This window comes from Melozone crissalis, unplaced genomic scaffold (assembly GCF_028551555.1).
Source record: "Melozone crissalis strain CALT ecotype California unplaced genomic scaffold, PUWL_Pcris_2 ptg000061l_1, whole genome shotgun sequence".
In the NCBI taxonomy this organism is placed as follows: domain Eukaryota; kingdom Metazoa; phylum Chordata; class Aves; order Passeriformes; family Passerellidae; genus Melozone; species Melozone crissalis.
Window position 1 is genome coordinate 15,259,941 of NW_026535839.1, and position 21,601 is coordinate 15,281,541.

The 21,601-nt window shown below is 51.7% G+C and overlaps 1 protein-coding gene across 2 annotated transcripts in view; it reads left to right on the forward strand.

The window, feature by feature from the left end:
* PSD2 (pleckstrin and Sec7 domain containing 2) overlaps positions 1 to 21,601 on the forward strand; it is a 78,594-nt gene that overhangs the window by 25,001 nt on the left and 31,992 nt on the right. For both annotated transcript variants that reach the window (XM_054287786.1, XM_054287787.1), the window contains exons 2-3: positions 15,390 to 15,494; positions 17,658 to 18,170. In XM_054287786.1, the coding sequence (XP_054143761.1) occupies positions 17,707 to 18,170 (464 nt within the window). In that variant the 5' untranslated portion in view covers positions 15,390 to 15,494; positions 17,658 to 17,706. The remainder of the gene's footprint in view (positions 1 to 15,389; positions 15,495 to 17,657; positions 18,171 to 21,601) is intronic.

Consider the following 21,601-nt stretch of genomic DNA (forward strand, 5'->3'; position numbering starts at 1 on the left):
CAGAGGGAGCAAGGAGCTGCAGGCAGCCCCAGCAGACATTCTGCAGCTGAGCCCAAACCCCGTCTAGTGCTCTCCATGCTTTTTCTGGGCTCTGGGCCTCAGCCTGGCACTGGGCACATGGTTTGTCACCTAACTCTTCACCAGCACTGCACTTCCTCCACTCCTTCCTCTGCCTCCTCCTCATCACCTCACATACTCCCCTCGTGGTTTCTCAGCTCTGTGGTTTTGAATGACCTGTGGAAGAGGCAGGGCTGGCAGGTGGCTCAGGCTGTCTGCTGCCAGGTTGTTTGAAGGAACTGTCCCCATGTCCTGGCCAGGAGCTGTGCTCACACTCGGTCCCAAAGGAGGAGACTACACCTGAGGGGATCTTCCCAGCATCACTCTGAGCACCCACTGTGCCATGGGAGCTGCTCAGGTGTCACCTCTGTGGTGCCACCAGCCTTGCCTCATCTTCTCCTATGTCCTCTTCTTCTCTGAGCCATGCTGGATGGCTCCCAGCAAAGGGGTGCTGGTGGGATGCCCTGAATTGGTGGCTGCTGTCACACACCTCAGCAGGGGCAGGGAAGGGCCAATGCTCCCTTGAAAGCAGGATGAGCCCAGGATTGATCCCAGGATTTTCTGCCTTCCTCTAGAGCATGGGACATGCTCTGGTTCCAATCTCCCAAAGCCCCAGTCTGGCAAAATCTTTGTGCACTGGTTTTGTGCCTCCTGCTCTCCATCTCTGACAGCTCCACGCTGCAGAGGCCCCAGTGTCTCTGGGAGCTCTCCATGTGCTGTGGCTGTGGCAGGGACATGCTGGGGACATGCTGCTTTGTGACCTTTGGGATGAAGTGTTTGCAGGGCTGGGGGCTCACAGCTGGATTTGGTGTCTTGTACGGTCACTGCCCATCCTTGTCCCCCCAGGCAGTGCAGCTGAGCTCCCCTGGCTCTGTGGCCTGGCTGATGGAGATGGAGAACTCCATCCTGGGATGGAGAACTGAATTCCCCCTCAAAAGACAGAACCTAGGAGGGCAAATCCCAGTGATGTTCCCTTTCTGAGGGTTAGAGGATGTGCCTCTGAGTTCTCCTGATCAACCTCAAGCAGGAAAACTGACATCAGACCCCAGTGCCTGATCTGCTCATGGTTCACCAATCATACTGAAAAGCCCAGGGAAAATGCTGTGAGCTCAGCCTCCTCTCCGGCTTCTCCCCCATGTGCAGTTGTCTCTCTATTATTTTCTTGATATGGAAAAACAAATTTGACCCAAATATCTTTTTCTTTTAAATCTTTAAAAAATTGTAAGATAGTAGGGAAATGCTGTGGCACCAAACTAAATTGAAGGGTTGCATTTTTTTTGTTTTCTGGATTTGCTTACATGCTCCAAAGTCAAGGCAAAAGCTCTGTTCTTGCAACTTTTTTTTTTTTTTTAAGTTAATCCAGCTCTTCAGTGGTTTCAGCACAAGTGCATCACAACCCTAGGTAAGGTCTAGCTGACCTATAATTGCAATTTTCAGCAAGTGAACAATTTTTCCAAAAAATTTCACACAGTTCTATGCAAAAACCTCATAGAGGTGGAGAGGGTATTCCCTGTGGTACCTTCCACCTGATCCAGAACTGGGATCTGAGGCCAGTTCAGGGAAACATCAGGTGCTGCCATGTAGAGAGCAGGACCTGCTGACTGCACCCTCCTCCCCAGCAGGGCCTGGGCACACTCACAGAGATCTTTGCCCACTCTGCATGGGCACACTCACAGAGATCTCTGCCCACTCTGTGCATGGGCACACTCACAGAGATCTCTGCCCACTCTGTGCATGGGCACACTCAGAGATCTCTGCCCACTCTGTGCACGGCCACTTGCTGTTGGCTGGTGCTGGGCACAGGAACAGAGGATGGCCCTGCTCTAGTGGAAGGTGACCCTGCCCATGGCAGGGCTTTGGAAGGAGGTGATCTTTAAGGTCCTTTCCAACCAAACCATTTGGGGATCCTGTGCACCTTCTCCAGGTCACCCACAGCTTCTCCCTTTGCGTGTCCTAAAGCAGCATCACATCCTGGCAGTGCCAGGAGGGTTTGGACAACACTCTCAGGCACAGGGTGGGATTGCTGGGCTGTCCTGTGCAGGGCCAGGAGCTGGACTGGATGATCCTTGTGAGTCCCTTCCAATGCAGGGTATTCCATGGCAGAGAGACCTGGCAGCCTTGGATGAGCCCTGCCCTCAGTGTGACACGAGGCACTGTCACAGACATCTTTTATGAAAAATCCTTTCCTTAGGGTTTTTCCTCCTGAGAAGCTGAGAGGCCTCAGGTACAAAATGTAAACAATGGTTATCTGCTGCTGTGGAATGCAACAGGTGCATCTGTGATTGGTCTCATGTGGTTGTTTCTAATTAATGGCCAATCACAGTCAGCTGCCTCGGACTCTCTGTCTAAGACAGCTGCCTTTGTTATCATTCTTTCCTATTCTATTCTTAGCCAGCCTTCTGATGAAATCCTTTCTTCTATTCTTTTAGTATAGTTTTAATGTAATATATATAATAAAATAATAAATCAAGCCTTCTGAAACGTGGAGTCAGATCCTCGTCTCTTCCCTCATCCTCAGACCCCTGTGAACACGGTCACAAGCCACTGCTCCCAACACTGAGCTCTCCTTGTGTGGGGCTCTGCTCCTTCCCAGATTCTGCATGTTTGCTCCTCAAACAGGCACTGTACCCAGCCTGTGGGAGTGGATGGAGGAGAAATGAGAGACTGGAGCTTTGGCACTTGCTAGGAACAAAGCAAGCAGGCTGTGGATGCAGCCTGCCCAAGCAGGACACAGGCACGGGGGGGACTGAAGAGGTTTCTGGCCAGAAGGGGATACACGATGCAGGGGAATTCTGCTAAATTAAAAATATATATTTGTCTTTACTGGTACAACAGAAGCTAGGGGAGCAGGCAAGAGGAAAGTGAGAAAGCTTTATTTAATTAGATTATAAGGCCCCAAAGGCTTAAGACTCATAAAAAAAATGAATTGATTTTTGTAATTGAGGATGGGGTTTCTGCCAAGTGCTGCCTTAATGAGTATTTAGGTTTTGCCTCCTAAGTTAGCAGCACCAGGCAAGGGCAGCTATTCAAGCCACTCCTCACCAGAGCCCTGAGCTTGGAAACAGGAGCTGCCTGCCTGCAGCTGGGAGTGTTAACCTGCCTCTCCAGGAAAGGACATTGTGTGTCCTTTCAAGGCAGTTTACCCAGGTCTCTTGGTATTCTCTCAACATGAAATCCTCCCTTTTCCCCAGAACCCAGGAGGCAGCTTTTTCCATGCATGGGTGTGGAAACTGAGGCAGCAGATAATCACAGGGTTGTTTTTCCTCACAGAAGTAGAGAGAATTAATTTACTGCAGCAGCTGAGGCAGTTTCCTTTGGTGGCTCCTTCCTAGGGGCTGCTGGGACAGCTGTGTGCCACTGGAGCCCATCCTGTCCCCTCCTGCCTCTCCTGCAGGTGATCCTTGAAGCACAGCACCTGAGCATGGTGGGAGGGTGCTTGGGGCATGCACAGCTGGGACCTGCCTCTGCAGGAGCCATGGGACACCAGGGAGGGATTTATCCCTCTCCCCAAACCATAAGACTGTCTGGAAAGAGCAAGAGATTTTTATTTACAGGCTTCCTCCAGAGTATTTTCATTTTTCCATGCAGGAATGGGGAGAGTTGAGTGTGCAGAGGTTCAGGATTTCCTGTGTGCCCCCGCTGTGAGAGCTGGGGCAAGTCCAAGAGGAGGTGATTCCAAAATGCATGGTGGGAATGTTGATCCAGGGCTGCCTGGGGACCAGGAGCAGAGTAACAAGGCCAGGTGAAAGGCAGGAGGTTTGGATGTGCAGGATCACAGCAAGATCACAGCTTGATAGCAACACCTAAAATGCAGATGTGTTACTATTACTGCCATCAGAGCAGGGGAGCAGAAAAGTGGCCACAAAATTCCATCAGCACCTGGTAGATGTAGGGAATGGTTCTGTGCTTTATGAGCTGGGTGTTTCCTGAAAGCAGAAGAGCAGGAAATGCACTGCTCTCCAGATAACAGCAAGCTGCAAGGAGTGCACCTTGTGGGGACACTGTCCCTTTGATTCTGCACACTGTATCAGTCAGAGATTCCCATGTCAGGCACAGCACTGCAGTTTGCACACTTGTGCCCTGCAGCAAACCCAGCTGCCACTGCTCATGTGCCACTGTGTCATTGGGTGAGGGCCTGCACCAGCCTGAGCAGCACTCCTCTCCTGAACCTCTTTCATCTTTACAGCACACTGATTTCTGGCAGGCCCCTCTGGCGTCCCTGTGCTTCAGTAAAGCCTCAGCCCAGCATGTAATTCACCGGTTCCCAAAGTCACTCTCTGATGCCCAGATGTAAAGATGTCTAGGGAGCAGGAGAAAAGCCCTGAGAACACCCAGAATTGTCTGCTAAGAGGCACAATGACCCTACTGCAGGCTGGTGTAGCAGCTCTGCTCTACCCTTGCCCAAAACCTAGTGCAGGGCATCTCAGAGGTTGGGAGAACCTTTTGGTCCAGAGCAGGTGTGGTTAAAACACTGTCCTGCTGCAATTACATCATCCTGATGAGCTTTTTGCTCTTTTTGTAATTCCCCTGAGGAGAAGCAGCATCCTTGTCGCTGTAAAGCACCTTTACATCAGCCTAGAGTGTGCCTGTTGGAGTCCTTCCTCAGGGAAATCCCACTGCTCTCACCATGGCTATCCAGCACATCCATTAAGGGCAGACCCAGCCTCTGCACAGGAGCTGCAAAATGGCTCCACCAGGGTTTCACTTGCACTTTCTGGACAACTTGCTGTGTTTTCAGAACAAGTCAGCTTCAACATTTCAGGCTGCTCAGAGGCATTCATGCTTAGGGAGGCCAGATCTGGCCATGTCACAGCAAGATGTTGCTGTGGAAGTGTTTGCAGCCCAAGCATGTTCAGCAGGGCTGGGCAGCAGCCCTGTGCTTTTCATGTGGCTGTTTGCAGCAGAAGCTTCAGAGCTGGGGCTGCATCCAGGCTGGGGGGCAGAGAGCAGCAGAGTGAATTCTTCTGCTTTAACAAAAACTTCTGATGCAGATCAGACCCAGCCTTGCTGCTGAACCCTGGGGGCTGAGCTCAGCTGGAGATGTCTACATTTGGGTGAGCTGACTCTCACTCAAAGTGCTTTTCCATGTATTCAAGCAAGTTCTGGTGTAGCCAAGTTCTGAGCAGCATGTCCTGTGCCATGTTAAAGATAATGATAACTCAATACATCCTAACAGAGCAGAGAAATCCTGGTTTTCCTTCAGTGATTCCACTCTGGCCTGTAAGTTCTGAGAATAAAAATGCAATTATATTTTCTGCCATTTCTACACCCTGCTGACTGCAGCCTGGGAGACTGAGCAGACTGCACATCATTACACAGATGTGATGGACCCACCAAAAATGTAGGTGTGCCCCAGACCATTTTTCCTTCAGTGAAAGATGAAGGAAAGATGGGGAAAGGAGAGAATGGTCATGCTGCCTGCAAGACACCCTTTCCAGAAAACAGATTGAGTGAGAGACTCCTTCAGCATGGAAGAATGATGAACTGTTGGTCCTACCTTGGTTTTCTACAGCCAACAGGCAAGTTTCAGAAGGTCATCTGTTTGCCTTGAAAAGATTTACTTGGCCCACACTTCTTTTATGGAAATGTTTTCTTCAGTTTTGAAAGGAAAAGTAGAAATTTTGAGCTAAACCTGCCTGCTGAGATGAGCTTATGGATGAAGTATTCACTAGGAAAAGGGCTGATGTTCACATCTGAATCTAAGAGCAGTGATTTTCCTCCACCATTGTCCTGTCTGTTCCCCTGTAGTGGCTTCCTCTCTCCACTTTGCCTCTCAAATGTCTTGATTTGGTCCTGGTGATGTATTAAAGTCCCTTCATATTAGCTCTCATGTTCTCAGGCTGTTCCTTGCAGGTCCTCTGTGCAGATAGCTTTATGCCCAAGTGGAGCTGCTGACTTTAGTAAAATTGCCACGTTTCGTGCCCTAACACCCTCTGATTTCAGGCAGGGAAGTTTCAGCCCTGTTGGCTGTCAGCAAATCTTGGCTGAGTCTGTGTTTTCAAGCCAAATAAGTGCATCTCAGTCTGATTTGGGTGAGGGAAGCTGCTGTTCCTTTCCTTTCCTTCCCTCCACTGAGATGAACACAGAAAGTCCCCTCTGGTGTGACAGTTACCCAGCTGTTCCCCTCACAGATGGATGGCTCGCCTCGGGTCCCAAGTGGACACTGGTTGATCCTGTTATTGCTGAAATCAGTCAGATGGTGTTCAAGGGGTCTGAGGATGAGGGAAGAGATGAGGATCTGACTCCATGTTTCAGAAGGCTTGATTTATTATTTTATGATATATATTAAAACTATACAAAATAATAGAAGAAAGGATTTCCTCAGAAGGCTAGCTAAGAATGGAAAAGGAATGAAATTATAACAAAGGTTTGTGTCTCAGACAGAGAGTCCAAGCCAGCTGACTGTGATTGGCCATTAATTAGAAACAACCACATGAGACCAATCACAGACTGGTGTGCGGATGCTGTTGCATTCCACAGCAGCAGATAATCAATGTTTACATTTTGTACCTGAGGTCTCTCAGCTTCTCAGGAGGAAAAATCCTAAGGAAAGGATTTTTCATAAAATGTGTCTGTGACAAGTCAGAGCAATTAGTCCTGTCTGGACTCTCCAACAGCCTTCTCTGGACTCAAACATCTTCAGCCATCAGGTGTCTGCTACCTGTCCATGGATGCCTTGTACCAATGCTCCAGCTGGAATTGCTGACATGGTGACTCTCAGGAGCATCCGAGAGTCTTGAAGCAGGTGTTTCTCTTGAGGATGTGGGGACCATCACAATGTGCACAGAGCTGTGCTGGCAAGCAGAAATCATGCTCAACTGAGGGGCAGGGAGAGCCCTTTGGAGAGCAGGGCTGAGTCTCTGCTGGGCAAAACAAGGACCATTCCTGTCTGCCAAGGGAGCCTGGGCACCCTCCTCACAGAGGCTGAAGTTATTCCTTTTGACCTGGAGATGCTCCAGGGTGGAAATTCAAACCTTTTGAGATTTCTGTAGATATATATAATGACATTCACAATGCTTGCTGTTCTCTTTCTCAAAGGAGGATTCTCTCCTTCATCCTCCAGCTTCCAGAGAGGCTCTCTCACTCACACTAATGCCAGCAGGGTGTTCCTGGTGGTTCCCTGTGGATGAAGAAGTGCTGTGTGGAGAGAATGGGAGATTTCACACTCTCACTGATGAGTCAGGAGTTATCTGGTGTTGCAGGTTGCTACACATCACCTTTGGACACCATCAGCTGGCTCCAAACCAGCTTTCTCTGATGTCAGCACCCACAAAAGTCTGTTTGCTGCCATCCCCCTCTCATGACAGGTTTGGGGGGTGCTCAGGAAGACCTTGCTCCCTGCTCTCTGGGTCACATTGGGCTCCCAAGGAGCCCAAAGCCAGTTCCCAGCCATCTCTGCACATTCTGGACTCTCAGAGCTGCTGGTCCTCACATCCCTTGGGCTGGAGCCATCTGTCTGCACACATTGCCTGCCAGCTTCTGTGGTCAGAGGATCCCCATCAAAGTCTGATGTGTTCCTGCTCCTCATCTCCAAGATTTATGGATGTGTTGGAGTGTGAAGGGAGTTTGCCTCCCTTCCAAAACTCCCTTTCTTTCTGCAGTTCTGCTCTCCATCCCTCTGGATGTCTCTCCCAGGGGACAAGCAGGATTGGCTCGCCTGCTGCCTCCTGAAATCCTGCAGTGAGGCGTTGCATGGGCTTAGTGTAGACAGACAGCATGGCAGGAATTTCCTTTTCTGGGCTCTGAGTCAGCTGCCAGCCCTGTTTTATTATTTTGGGTACTGGGAGAATGTGGGGAAGGAGGATCAAGCAAAGGGAGGGAAAGAGAGGGGAAGAAGCTGTTTCCATTTATGGGTTATGAGAAGTAGTTGCAACTCTTGTGGATTTTTATGGAAGGTAGCCATGGCTGTGAGGAAAGCTGGGTTTAATGAATTCAATTACGATGCTGCACAGAACTGAGTGGAAAGGCCCCACAAACAGCCTGGTTTTATATAAAAAACCCCAACCCTACAGACAATCAGACTAAAAGCTCCCCTTCCAAAGCAGGTGAGCACCAGAGCAGACAGGCACAGGTGAGGATGGAGCCAACTCTGAGCTGAGCCTAAAACCCCTGAAAACTCCTGTCTTGGGTTGGACTCAACCCAGCATGGACTGATTACAAGCTGTTTGTTCTGCACTCAGGCAAGGCTGAGACTCACCTGTTACCCAGAACAGTCATCCTTCTCTCAAGCTCTTCTCTGAGCTCTGGGAGCTGCCTGAAGGGTGCCAGGGCACAAAATAACTCTGCCCCTTTTCTCCACTTTTTCTCCCATGCCAGCAAAGAGATGGCTGGGATCCTTTGGTATCCCTGTGATCCCTTTACAGCTGCAGGCTTGAGATCTGTGCCATGGGCTCCTGCAGCAAACAACCTCCTTGGGCAGACCCACTGAGTGGGGAGCATTGTGTTGGAGAGGCAGGAACAACATCCCTTGGGAGCTGCCCTTCTCCTCCCTCCCTCAGGATGCAGCAAAATTTGCCCTCCTTTGCTGTTCCCTCTCTGGAGGCTCCTGGTTCTCTCTAGGCCACAGGAGGATTCCTAAATTGCAGTGGGTTTCTGCAGGAGCAATCCACAGGGAGCCCTGCAAGGTCTCCAAGGGGGTCAGGGTTTGCTTCTGCAGGAGGGAGGATCTGGGGATCAGACAGACCCCACTGAGTGCTGCAGGATCTTTGTCCTCCCACAGTCAAGCTGAGAGGCCCTGGGTGGGATTTGAAAGGAAGATTCCAGACCTGACATGCTGTCTGAAACACAAGGACATTCAGGTCCATGTTCATCACATCCTGGACCTTCTGCCTCAAGCTCACACTTCTCCTAGGAGACCCATCAGCTCACTGTCCCTGTGCTTTGGCCCACTTTTTGTGGAAGCTTAAGTGACTCCTACCATGTCACCAGGATGTAAAGTGAGGGTGCAGCCACAGAGCCACAGAGCCACAGAACCAAAGAACCAAAGAGCCACAGAACCACAGGCTGGGGAAGGTTGGAAGGGCCCACAGGGCCTCACCTGGTGCCACCTCCCTGCTCCAGCAGGGCCATCCCAGAGCTCAGGGCACAGGAATATCTGGAATATCCCCAGGCAGGGACACTGCACAGCCCCTGCACCATCTGCTCAGGGCTGGCACTGCCAGGGCAGCAGTTCTGCCTCCTGGGCAGGGGCAGCTCCTGGGCTCAGGCCCTGCCCGTGGCTCTGGGGCCATGGCTGGGCCTGGAGCAGAGCCTGGGGTGCGCTGAGCCTGCACACAGGGACAGACTGGGGACACTGGGACACACTGGGGACACAGGGACAGACTGGGGACACAGGGACACACTGGGACAGACTGGGACAGACTGGGGACAGACTGGGGACACACGGACAGACTGGGGACACAGGGACAGATTAGGGGACACAGGGACAGACTGGGGGACACAGGGACAGACTGGGGGACACAGGGACACACATGCCCACACAAGGACACCCAGGGCTGAGGCTCCTCTCAGCTGGGGCTCCTCTCCAGACTAAGCAGTCCCAGCTCCCTCAGCCTTCCCTGGGCACAGAGATGCTCCAGGCCCCTTTTCAGCTCTGCAGCCTCCCCTGGAGCTCCTCCAAGAGCCCTAGGTCCCTCCTGGCCTGGGAAGCCCAGAGCTGGGCACAGTCCAGGCTTTCACCCCTTTTCACAGGTTTGAGATCATGGTGCACACCCAGGGCTGGAGGAAGGCTCAGTGCACCAAGTGCTGCCCAGCCAAGGTGTCAGTACGAAGAAAGGCACATGCAAAAAATACCAAATATATTCTTTTATTTATCCCAGTTTTAATAACTGCAAAAGAATGCAAACAGGAAAGCTGTTAAGGATTTTAAGATTCATCTTTATTGTTTCCCATAAGCAAAAAAGCTGCTGTTGTTTCCCCAGGATGAAGTTTAGCAGCAGTCATTTGGATCTCAATGTGTCCTAATTGCTCTGGGGACTCTAATAAAAATTCAAAATAAGGAGCTGTAGGGTTTGGTTTCAAGAAAAAGCATGTTCCATGCACAGTGACTTCTGATTACCCAAAGGCTCTTTTTTTAGCATGTAGCTGGTTTATTTTAGTCTGTAGGATATGTTTTATCCACGGCCTCTTTCCACATTGGAAGTGAAGGATGTAGGAGCTGCAGTTTGCACTGGCAGAGATGGATGGAAACCACTGGGACAGCATATTGCCCATGAGCAAGGACCATCAGTGCTGCAGGGGTTCTGAAGTGTAACTCTGGCATCAGTGTGTGGCTGAGGGCTCAGCCCAGCCCTGCCCCTCACAGCCTGCAGAAATGCTGCACGTGCCTTAGAACTTGGTGCCACCAGGGAGGGACTCCTGTCCAGAGCAGGGGGTGATGTACAGAGCAGTTTGCTGCTGCACAAATCTTTGGTGTGCCCACATCTTGAGTTCACTATGCAATGCTGCTTTCCCTGTGTTCAGACTGTAACAGAGCAATCGATGTAAAAGAATTAGAGAAAATCCAGAAAAAGGTAGGCAAAATACTCAAAGGGGTGGAGAAGCTTCTGAGAACAGGCTAAGAAGGCAGGGTCTACAATCTGGAGAGGAGAGGCTGAGAATGATAATGAGGTCTTCAAAATCACATTAAAAACAAGCCCATGGGGGAAATAATTGAGGATTTTCACAATGAGAATGGTAGAAGGTTTTTATTTTCAGCCATGTTGAAAGGGCAGAGGTCAAAGCAGAGACATAAGAAGGAAGAAATGTGCTTCAAAAAGGAGAAGCATGGCTGTGATCTCTCCATGTCTCTACAGGATTGTCTCCTCAAAGAGCCCTGACCGTGCCCATGTGCAGGGTAACGTGTGACACCTGCCTTTTGTAAATTCACTGTAAGTCAGGTGATAAAAGCACATCCATCCCTGTCCTGCAGCCACACTGTGGATGGGATCTACAGCCTGGACATCAAATGGATGGGATCTACAGCCTGGGCACATTCCATTCCTGCTCACAGGGGACAGGAACTCAAGCACATGGTCTATCACAGCAAAGGATGTCACTACAGGCATTTTAGCCCAAGAAGTTCAACATCCCTTCCAACCCAAACCATTCCATGATTCTGTCTTCACTAATCTGGAGGGAATGAGGTGCAGAGCAGCAAGGAGAAGCAAGGCTGCTGCAGGAAGCAGCCCAGCTCAGCATGAACTTGAGGAAAAGCTCATGCTTGACTAAGCAGCAGGATTCTTCTCCAAGCCTTCCTGTGTCCCAGCAGCCAAGTGGTTACACAAAACTGAAGCGGGAGCCTTTCCAGTTCCTAACGCAGGAAAGAAAATTAAAAATAAATCATTTCCCACCAGCCATTCAGCTTCAACAAAAGCTGGGACACTTCCAGAGCCTGTCCCTGAAAGAGCTGCTGTGTGGTTTCCAACCCCTCACAAAATCAGGGCAAACTTTGCTGCTTCTCTGCCCGGCCTCTTTGGGACCAGTGCTTCCCTGCAGTGGATGCCAGCCTGGCTTCGCTGGCCCTGCTGCAAATCCAGCATCATCCCAAAGCACATGATGGGGTATTTCTGCTCTCCTTCCCTCCCAGCCAGCCCTGCTCTGTCTCCTCCTGGTCCAGGGGCTGTGCAGGACCTGGGGCAGAGTGGGGCTGGAGCAGGGAGTGAGGGGCTGTCCTGAATTGCTATCCTGTAGCACTCACAGTGATGAGCTGGTGCTGTGGAATCCTGATAAGTGAAGGTAATAGCTGTTGGCTTGCTGAGTCTGGCCTGCAAACCAGGGCAGCATGAGAAGGGATCCTCAGTCCCCTCAGTCCCCTCAGTCCCTTCAGCCTCTGTCCCATCTCTCACCAAGCCCCAGTTCTGGGAGGGAGATGGAAGGACCGTGGTTAGCCATGGACTATGGATGCCTTGGCTTCCCTCAGCCTCTCCTACATCAATAATGTGCTCTTTCTAGCAAGAATTCATGTTCCTCTACTTATGTAGACCTTACAGAGCTGCTGTGCTCCAAATCATGGGGCTCCTGCTTAAAAACTGTCCACAGCTATCAGGGTCACATTATCTGATTTTTATTTATCTGTTTTCCTGCCAGACCCTGTTTTCAATGCTACCCCTGGTTATGTTTGTGGGAGGCTGGCATCACTGGACATGCAAGGGTTGCCCACCCTATTCCCAGGACCTAGGGAACAGCAGTCACTTGAGAGGGTGCCTGAGCCTGCAGAAAGGGCAGGACTTATGAAAATCCTCAGATGGGAACCCACATACCACTTTTCAGCCCTTACCTGCTTCAGAGAGCACTTTGCAAAGCAGACACAGAATGAAATGAGGAGGGACTGGGGGAATGTCAGCCTGCAGCCCATGGCAGCCAGGCTGTGCAGCTTTGGGACAGTTAGAGGAGCCCCACAGGGACCTCTGAACACCTCCCTGTCCCTCACCCCAGTGCTGCAGTGTGTCCCCTCCCCACAGCCTGGTTCAAGCTGTGGCAGCCTCAGAGGCTGAGCTGCACTTTGGTGCTTTCCAGAGCAAACAGAACAGTGTTGAGAGTCTGGGTTTGGGCTTTGTACAGAGCTGGTGACCTTTCAGCTGTCTGCTGGAGGCATATGTGGACAGTTGCAACCAGCTGTTCCACCACCGTTTATTTCTTCCAGGTTTTCCAAGCGGTGGAAAATCTTGTCTGCTCCTCCTTTTGCTCTGTCTTCCACCCTGTCTGCTCCTCCTTTTTCTCTTCTGTCTTCCAGCCTGTCTGCTCCTCCCTTTGCTCTTCTGTCTTCCAGCCTGTCTGCTCCTCCCTTTGCTCTATCTTCCACCCTTTTCTCCTCTATCTTCCACCCTGTCTGCTCCTCCCTTTGCTCCTCTGTCTTCCAGCCTGTCTGCTCCTCCTTTTGCTCTTTCTTCCAGCCTGTCTTCTCCTCCCTTGCTCTATCTTCCATCCTTTTCTCCTCCATCTTTCACCCTGTCTGCCCCTCCTTTTGCTCTATCTTCCAGCCTATCTGCTCTTCCCTTTGCTCTGTCTTCCACCCTGTCTGCTCCTCCCTTTTCTGCTCTATCTGCTCCTCCCTTTGCTCTTCCACCTTCCCCACACAGGTGGGGAGGCAGCAGGTCCCAGATGAGCTGTAGGGTGGGAGAGACCCTCTGCAGCTGACATGGGATGAGCTGGGAGTGTGGCAGGAGCTGGCTGCATGACTCCAGTGCAAGGCATCACCATGAAGAGCTGTGACCAGAGCCACAGAGTGTCACAATCCAGTCTGGCAGTTTCTCTGGAGATTCTGGGAAGCCTCAGGCACTCATAACCTGTGTGTGCTTCAAGTGACAGCCACTGCAAGCAAAAATCAAGTGGTTGGTGACTTGTTGGGAGTTTGTCATGGGTTGCTTCACTCTCTGCACACAGCAGCCCCCAAGCAGGTGTGTGCAATGGAAGACACACAAACCTCAAGGGTCAGGAGGCTGCAAGAGGCCTGGGTTTCTCCTCCTGGCTGTGCTCAGCTCCAGTTTTGTCACCCTGGAAGCTGATGGTGTTCCCAGCTCAGCAATAATCTGTGCACATATCCTGCCAGGGTTTCCCTGGTGCCTCTTCTCCAGCAGGAACACAGGCCAAGGAGGAACATGACTAAGGCTTTAACTATTGATTCCTCAGCACTCCTTCCAGACCACAAACATTCCAGTGAGACTTCACGGAGGTTGAAACAGTAGTGTAATGCTTAACAACTGTAGTAGTTTATATGTAATAAAAAAATTGTGGTGTTTTTTTTTTCTTTTAATATAAACAATGTAAGTTACTTAAAGTTCGGAGGGATGGCTGGGACACCACACATTAAGGTTTGTCAACATTTCTTACTCAGGCTCATCTCCTAACTGCTTTTGGTTTCCTGTTTTCTGATGCATACAGCTGTACCAAGCTTGAACTGTTGGACTGGAATTCAGCTTGGGTGGTTCCTACTGGAGTTTTTGGATGGATGGCAGGGAGGTGGAGAATTTCAGCTCAAAGCCTTCTGGCTGTTTTTAAAAAATTTCACTCTAACCCTCTACATTATTCATCTCATATTAAGAAAAAGACCAGCAAAGTTTTGCTGGAAAGATTCCTCCAAAGATTTGAGCGGTGGTTTGGTGCTGCATGTCTTACAGGTCTGTATTATACCTTCACTTTGAGAAAGTCAAAATTTGGCCCATGTTAGGTTTTCAGTATTTTTTGAGATCACAGTGTGGTCGTGCTCAGGAGAGGGTTGGTAATTCTGCAAGTAAATTCCTGGAAGTGCTGCATTGGCTGGGTCCTGCTGTCAGTGCATGGGAACACCAAGTGCCTGGGACTGATTTTCTCTCCTGGATTTGGTGGGAAAGAGATTTACAGCTTTTCCCTCTTAATTTGGGATGGCAGATGAACAGGCTAGAGGAGACTTGGCCCCCATGTGTGAACCTGAGGACTGTCCCAGGGGCTTGTTTTGCCCTCAGCTCCTGCAGGTGGGATTCTGGACTACAGGAGGCTGATGTGTTGGTGACCCAGGAAGTCTAGGCCAGCCTTTCTCTTGTCAGGCTAGCGGAGAATGAAGCTGAAGGCCTGCAAGGGCAAGCCCAAGGGAGAGTATAAGCAGATCCCTCTGCAGGGATCAACACAGACATCTGCTGCCAAGCTGCTCTGTGGGCTCTTTCCAGCCGCTGGAAAGCAGGTGGCACATCTGGGCCCTGACCCACCCATCACCTCTAGCAGCACACAGGCAGTGCTGTCCTGTCTTTCTGTCTCCATCAACTCTGTGCAAGTCTGGCCTGTGAGCTCAGGCAGCTGTCTGTAGGGGACACACCATCTGTGGTGACCTGACATGCTCCCCCAGCCTGGGGTCACCTCAGGGGGACACATCACTGTCCATCCCTGCATTGTGCAAAACATTCTGCAAGAGAAATGTTGCTACATCAATCACTTTGATAGCTTGGATTTGCTTGCATTTAGCTCAAAGACCTTTACCATGGTGGGGCTGAGGAGGGGCTGTTGGTGAGATCAGTCCAAAACTCGGGTATCTCACACCATGGATCTGATGGGTGAAATTGAACATTCTGCGGGCTCACATTGACAAATTTCTCCTGAAACTGCAACCACAGAGTCTCTTTGCTCTACTTTATCTGGCTGGGGGGGCTTTGTAATGAAAGATGTCAGATGCCCTGTGTAAGGAATACTCTTGCACTGCCATGTCTGAAAACCCCAGAGAACCAGAGCATGCTGAGGAAAAAGCACTTGCAGTGCTCTGCCAAGGAGCCATGGGATGGGTCTGGGGAACAGCCTGATGAGGAGCAGCAGCAGGGAGGCAGGAAAGCAGCAGGGTTCTTCTCCTCTCTGGGCTAGGTCTCACTGTCTGTGCTCCCTTGTTGCAGGCAGGGGCCGTGCCGGGACCATCGGGAGCGCCCAGCTGCGATAGTGCGGCCGTGCCGCGCGCGCTGTGACAGCGAGGGATGCACACGGATGCACCTGGACAAGAGGTAAAACTGCCAGCTCTGCCTCCAGGAGGGACCTGCCCCATCTCAGGGCTGTGGCACGTGCAGCCCTCAAGGAGTGCTTCACCCCAAAGCCTTGCCATGGGACTGTGAGCTCCCCAGCTCATCACACATCCCAGCTGTGGGGAGCAGGACATGGAGAGCGGGCCAGATCTGAGGTCTGGGATTGCCTGGGCTGTGGGATGGGAGCAAAGTGAGGCAGGAATTGGGGCTCCCTTTGGGATCTGGCCTGCTCAGCAGCAGCTCAGCATGTACCTATGTGGGTCTGCCCTTACCCAGGCCACAGAGGGGCCCAAATCCCTCCTCTCCCTGACTCGGGTGCAGAGGAAGCAGCAGCAGGGAGGGGCTGCTGACATCTCCACAGGGTGAGAGGTGCACTGTAGGAGCAGAGGCAGCTGCAGTTCTGCGCCTCTTGTTAACAAGAACTGACCTGGCCCAGCAATTAGGGAATTTATGGCTAATGAAAGCTTCAGCTCAGCACGAGAGAGCACTCAGAGTCTGCTGCTGAACCTGGGCACCCTCCTGGCTGCTCAAGGTGATGGCTTACTGAGAGGGAAACTGAGGCAGGGAATGTGAATGATCTGCTTCAGATGTGAGTTAGGAACCAAGTTAGGGGGAAACCCCAGAGTCCTGTCTGCCTGCTGGCACTGATTAGCCAGGCTTCCTGTGCAGGTGAATCACAGTCACATCACCAAATGTCTTTTTGGGTTGGAAGGGACCTCAGAGATTATCCTCCCACCCCCTGCCCTGGGCAGTGACACCTTCCACTATCCCAGGCTGCTCCCAGCCCTGTCCAGACTGGCCTTGGGCACTTGCAGGGATCCAAGGGCAGCCACAGCTGCTCTGGGCACCCTGTGCCAGGGCCTCACCACCCTCACAGGGAAGAATTTCTTCCTAATCTCTAATGCAGCCCTGCCCTCTGTCAGTGTGAAGCTATTTGTCCTTGTCCTGTCACTTCGTGCCCTTATCAAAGTCCCTCTCCAGCTCTCTTGGAGTCCCTTTAGGTTCTGGAATGGGCTCTAAGGTCTCCCTGGAGTTTTCTCTCCTCCAGGCTGAACAGACTTATGAAGACAGATAATATTTTAAAAATATCTGTGAAGACACATATTGCTTAAAACCAAAATCAGCTGTTACAGTGGCTCAGCCTGGGTGCCATGCAGAATACTCCTGCTTCCAGAAAAGATCATTTCTGGTGGCATTTGACTGCAGCTGTGGGAGGGTTATGATGGAGTAAAGCTTGCACAGCACTGTGGGGCTGAGGATGGTGCTTGTAAAACCTTGCAGACTTTGCATCAATGGGTCTATTTGCCAATAAAGTGCCTTTTTGTAAAAAAACTACTTATATCAGTGCAAAACAGTGTCCTTCCCTTGCCCTACAGAGAAAGCATCCCAGGGAATATTCAATCAGGACACTTTTGCCAGAGTTTTAGCTGGCAGCTTGTGACACCCTTCAGCACTACTTGTGTGTGGGGAAAAGTGGTGCTCTGGCAGGCAAGATGCTCTGCAGAAATGCTAGCTCAGCAGGGAGAATCACACAGGTTGGCACAGCACAGCTGCTTAAAACAGTTAGAAAAGAATAAATCACTCTTATTGCCTGTTTCACCTATTTCTCCTTTTTCTGGAGGGCAGGGAATGTAAGGGAATAGCATCCCAGCAGCGAGTCTGGGAAATGCAGCCATGCCACATTGCTGTCCCCAGCCCTGGGCACTAACCCTGGGGAGGACAATGGAGAGGAGGATAATTGCTAGGGTCACCTCATAGGAGATTGTTTGAGCTACTGCCCGTAGTGCCCCGATCAGGGCGTATTTTGAATTAGAAGCTCAGCCTGATCATAGGATGGAGTATACTGCCAAGCTTGCATGGCTAATAGGAAGAGTAGGCCTAGGTTAAGCCTGGGTGGGACACGTCCCCTGTTCTGAGGCTCTCTGGGGTTATGGCAGCAGCCGAAAGGTGGGTGCCTCAGCACCACAACAGCTTTTCCTCCCCCATCTCACTGCCCTGAGTAAGGAGCACTGGGCCTCCAAAAGCACCAAACACCAGAATAGCCCTTCCCTGCTTTTACACCGAGGATGTGAGGTGGGGTGGGGGTTTCAACCTGCCTCCCCATCCCCTCCCGATGCCCACGCTGTGCTTTCTTTTCCCTCGCAGGCAGCAGCGAGGCTGAGCTGAGCGCGGGGAGGGATCCCACGAGCGGACCATGAGCGAGAGCAGCCCCTTGCCATGGAGCGCCGCCGATGAGGGCGAGCCGCCCTCCCCGGGCCCGCAGCCGTCCCCGCCGGCCCTCAGCGATGGGGACTCGCCGCCGAGCCCTCCCGCGGAGCCCGCCAGCGGCAGGGCCAGCCCCCGGCACGACGCTCAGCCCTCCCTGGCGGAGGGGGAGCAGCGGGACGAACATGTGGCAGCGGTGACAGAGGCGGGCGAGCGGCTCAGCGAGCAGGGACAAGGCGCTGCCAGCGAGGGCGGCCGTGCGGAGCGGGCAGGGCTGGCCAACGGCGTGGGGCGGGAGCACCGGGACACCGCCGGCCCCGGCAGCCCCGAGCTCGGGGACAGGGGCTCCCCCAGCCCCCAGAGAGCCAGCGGGGCCCTCAGCAAGCAGCGGTGGCACAGCGTGCTGGGATCCTCGGAAGCGCTGAGTGCCGACGAGGCGGAGGAGCAGTTCGGGTAAGGGCGGCTCGGTGCCGGTTCGCGTGTGTTGTTTTCGAGGCTCCTTGGTTCGAGTTACTCGGCTCCGTGTGTAACTCATCAGTTTAAGGAGCTGCAGCTGCTCTCATGGCTGACTGCGGCTTTCCACTCCTGCTTCTCTTTGGGTTTCTCGCACATTTTTTCCTTGTTTGTAACTTTTTACTCTGTTTTTTTCTCTCTGGACTTCTCACACAGTTTTCTTTCCTGTTACAAATTCAGAAAGCTGTGATTAGAGCTTACAGAGCCACTAAAGTGAAGGGGAAGCTTTTGGGATCTTGAGAAGAGAGGTTGTGCTCACTTTTGGGGTGTCCCACTTGCAAGTTGCAGCACTTATGGCAGAGTTGCCTGAGGTAACTTAGGGCAAGAACAGCAGCCTAGGGATGCTCCAGAGCCAGGCTTGTCTGGGAGCCTGCTGTGCCCTGGAAGTCCCTGGCAGCATGGCCAGCTCTGGCAGTCCCTGGGCTAGCAGGTGGCAGCTGTGTGTCTGAAAGTGGGCACGGCTCTGAGCTCTGCTCTCCACTGCACCTGTGGCAGGTGTTACCAGTGCCTGGGTGACAGGAACAGCAGTGTGAGACAAAAGGTACAAGTGTCATCTAATTCTCAAGTGCCTGTGACAAACCTGAACATGAGTCCCTGAGTTCTCTCTTCTGGCAGCCTGGCTCACAGGAGAACTCTCCAGGCAGGGGGACACTCATACTGGTGTGCTGTCCACAGCTGATTTTATGCCTCTGCAGGTTTCTAGACCTCCATGGGATTCTGCAGGCTGGGGGCTTGGGGGGAATGACAGGTTGCTGGGATGAGGAGAGGTTCTTCCCATGCCGTTCCTGCAGGAGGGGTATGGATGCTTCCCTTTGCCACCAGAAATCAGCCAGGGCTCTGTGTTATAGCCACCAGGGGTTGATGCCTGCTGTGAATTTTACAGCCCTGCCTGTGCACCCACCCCGGGGGCAGGAGAGATGCTGCAAGCAGGAGGGGCTGAAGCAGAGCAGCAGGGCTTGTCCCAGAGGAGTGTGGCCTTCTGGAGAGGAGCTGTGAAGGGACAGGGTGGCCAGGGTGGCCTGGGGATCACCTCCTAGCTCTGGCCCCGTGCGGGCTCCGTGCTGAGCTGTGTTCCCAGCACTGTCTGGAGCGTGGGCAGCAGGGCTGGGGAGCCACGCAGGGCGTGGGCTGACAGCAGGCATCCCTCCTGCTTTGTTTCTCTGCTGTTCAACAGGCTTCTCTAGAAAAGGCTGGTGCTTTGTTTCACTCAAGAGCCCCAGCAAGAAGCAGCAGCACTGCTTCAAAAAGCCCAGCTGAAGGTGTTGCAGAGGAGGTGTCCATGCAGGCTGCTGCTGTCCGGAGAGCTCGGGGAGCCTGTCCCAGGCAGGTCCCAGGAGCCCCTGAGCTATGCAGTCAGGGCTTGGATAGCTGCAAGTCTCTCAGGTTTCAGGGGAATCATATTTGCCTGGTAGGTGGCTCCCTGGCAGAGTTCAAGAGGAAACTAAGAGTGGTCAGAGAATGCTGCTGCAATCACTGGGAGTGCAATTATTTTAAGATACTAGGGCATGAATTGGTAGAAATGGCAGGCTGAGGATTTGGAGATGATGCAACCTGGCTGGGGTCTGCATGCAGAGTCCGTGATCTCGTGCTCTAAACATATTCACTTGTAGAGCAAATGAGCCTTTTGGGAGGCTGAATGCACAAGGGACAAGTCACACGCTATATTCAAAGCAGAAAGGCAGCTGGAAAACTTCTGGGACACAGCTGAAGTCTGGGAAACCACTTAGAGCCTGCAGATTGGGTTAGCTGACTGTACTGGAGCCCATCAGTGCTTTGACCACCTATCTTTAGGGTTAATGGCAGGAATGTGTGGCTGGGCCAAGCACAGCATGGAGCTGCTGTGCCCTGACCACATGGACTGTCCTCTCTCCTGGGTCAGGAAGAGCTGAAAGATGGACCAAGGCACCAGGACATTGCTGTCATCCTGCATCACCTCTGAGTTTCCCATTTTTTCCTTTACTCCCCTTTGGGGAATTGCTGTAATGACCCATTCTGGCTACAGGAGAATCTGGTCTGATGTTTTACCAACAAGCAGTCAACTATTTGTTCCTGATGAGAAATCATTTGTCATCATCTGCACGTTGCTGCTTCTATGATGCATTTTCTCCCTGAATCTTAAAGTACTTTACAAAAAGGTGTTGAGTCTTGCTCTTCCCACTGGAATGGAGAATTAAAGGGGGAAGTCATCCAAGGTCATCAATCCATGGTAGAGCTGGAGAAGAACCCATTATTGTCCTCCTGAAGGTAGGTTAGTTCCTGCAGGAAATGGTTGGCTAAAAAAAAAATCAGGCAAACAGAGCCAAAGATTGAGTGTTTGTGTTGCAATTTGCATTAACTGAATCCCTTTTCCTCCTTTCTGGTTTATCCCGTGGCATCTATTGTTTGTCAGAGCCCCATTTTCCTTTCTTGTGGCTGTGTTGCCTAGAGGTCTTTCAGCTCCTCAGAAGCACCCAACCTTGGCCCTGCTGATCTCAGGGAGGTCACAGCTCTGCAGTCCAACTGCAAGATCCACCAGGGAATGATCTACTTTCAGCCCCATGAACTCATGGAAAAAGAACAAAATTTTTAACAGAGAAATTCCCACCTTTTGCTTGTGGGCACCCTCAGCACCTGCAGTTTTGGGAGTGCGGCTTTTGCCCACGCATTTCCTCCTATGGCAACATATAGCTGTCAAAAAAATTCACATTCCATCAAATAAAGTTTCAGAAAAACTTTGCAGAAAGACTGCAGTGCAGAGGCAACAAAGTCCTGGTTTCCATCATGTCCTTCTCTGGTAGGATCCACACTCCACCAGCGCAGCAAACTTGTGATGGCAAGTTGAACATGAGTCCCTGCAGGCTGGGAGGGACAACCATGTCCTGGGGGGCATCAGGCCCAGCATGGAAGGAGATTGTCCCACTCTGCTCTGGGCTGGGGTGGCCTCACCTTGAGCCCCGGGGCAGTTTTGGGCTCCACAAGAAAGATCTAAAGCTGTTAGGGAGTCCCCAAAAGAGGGACATGGGGGGGGTGTCCAAAAGAGGGACCTGGGGATGGTGAGGGGCCATCAGGGGACAAGTGTAGGGCTGGAATATACAAGGTCTGTGGTGTGAGCAGTAAATAGAAGTTATTCTGTACAGAGCATTGATAGAACAGGGCTGTCTTCCCTGGGATTATGGCAATGTGGGAGCTGCCAAGTGATAACCAGGAGGTTATTCTGGCATTGGGTCCAGTAGCAGGTGTCATATGCAAAAGTCTCCACTTCAGAGGTCTGGATTTTTACTGGAACATGACCAAATTAAGGGCTGGCTGGGCCTCTGGGATTGTTCATCACAAAACTGGTTTTTTTCAACTAGAATCTTGTAACAAAATTGGGAATCAGGTAGGTTATACCA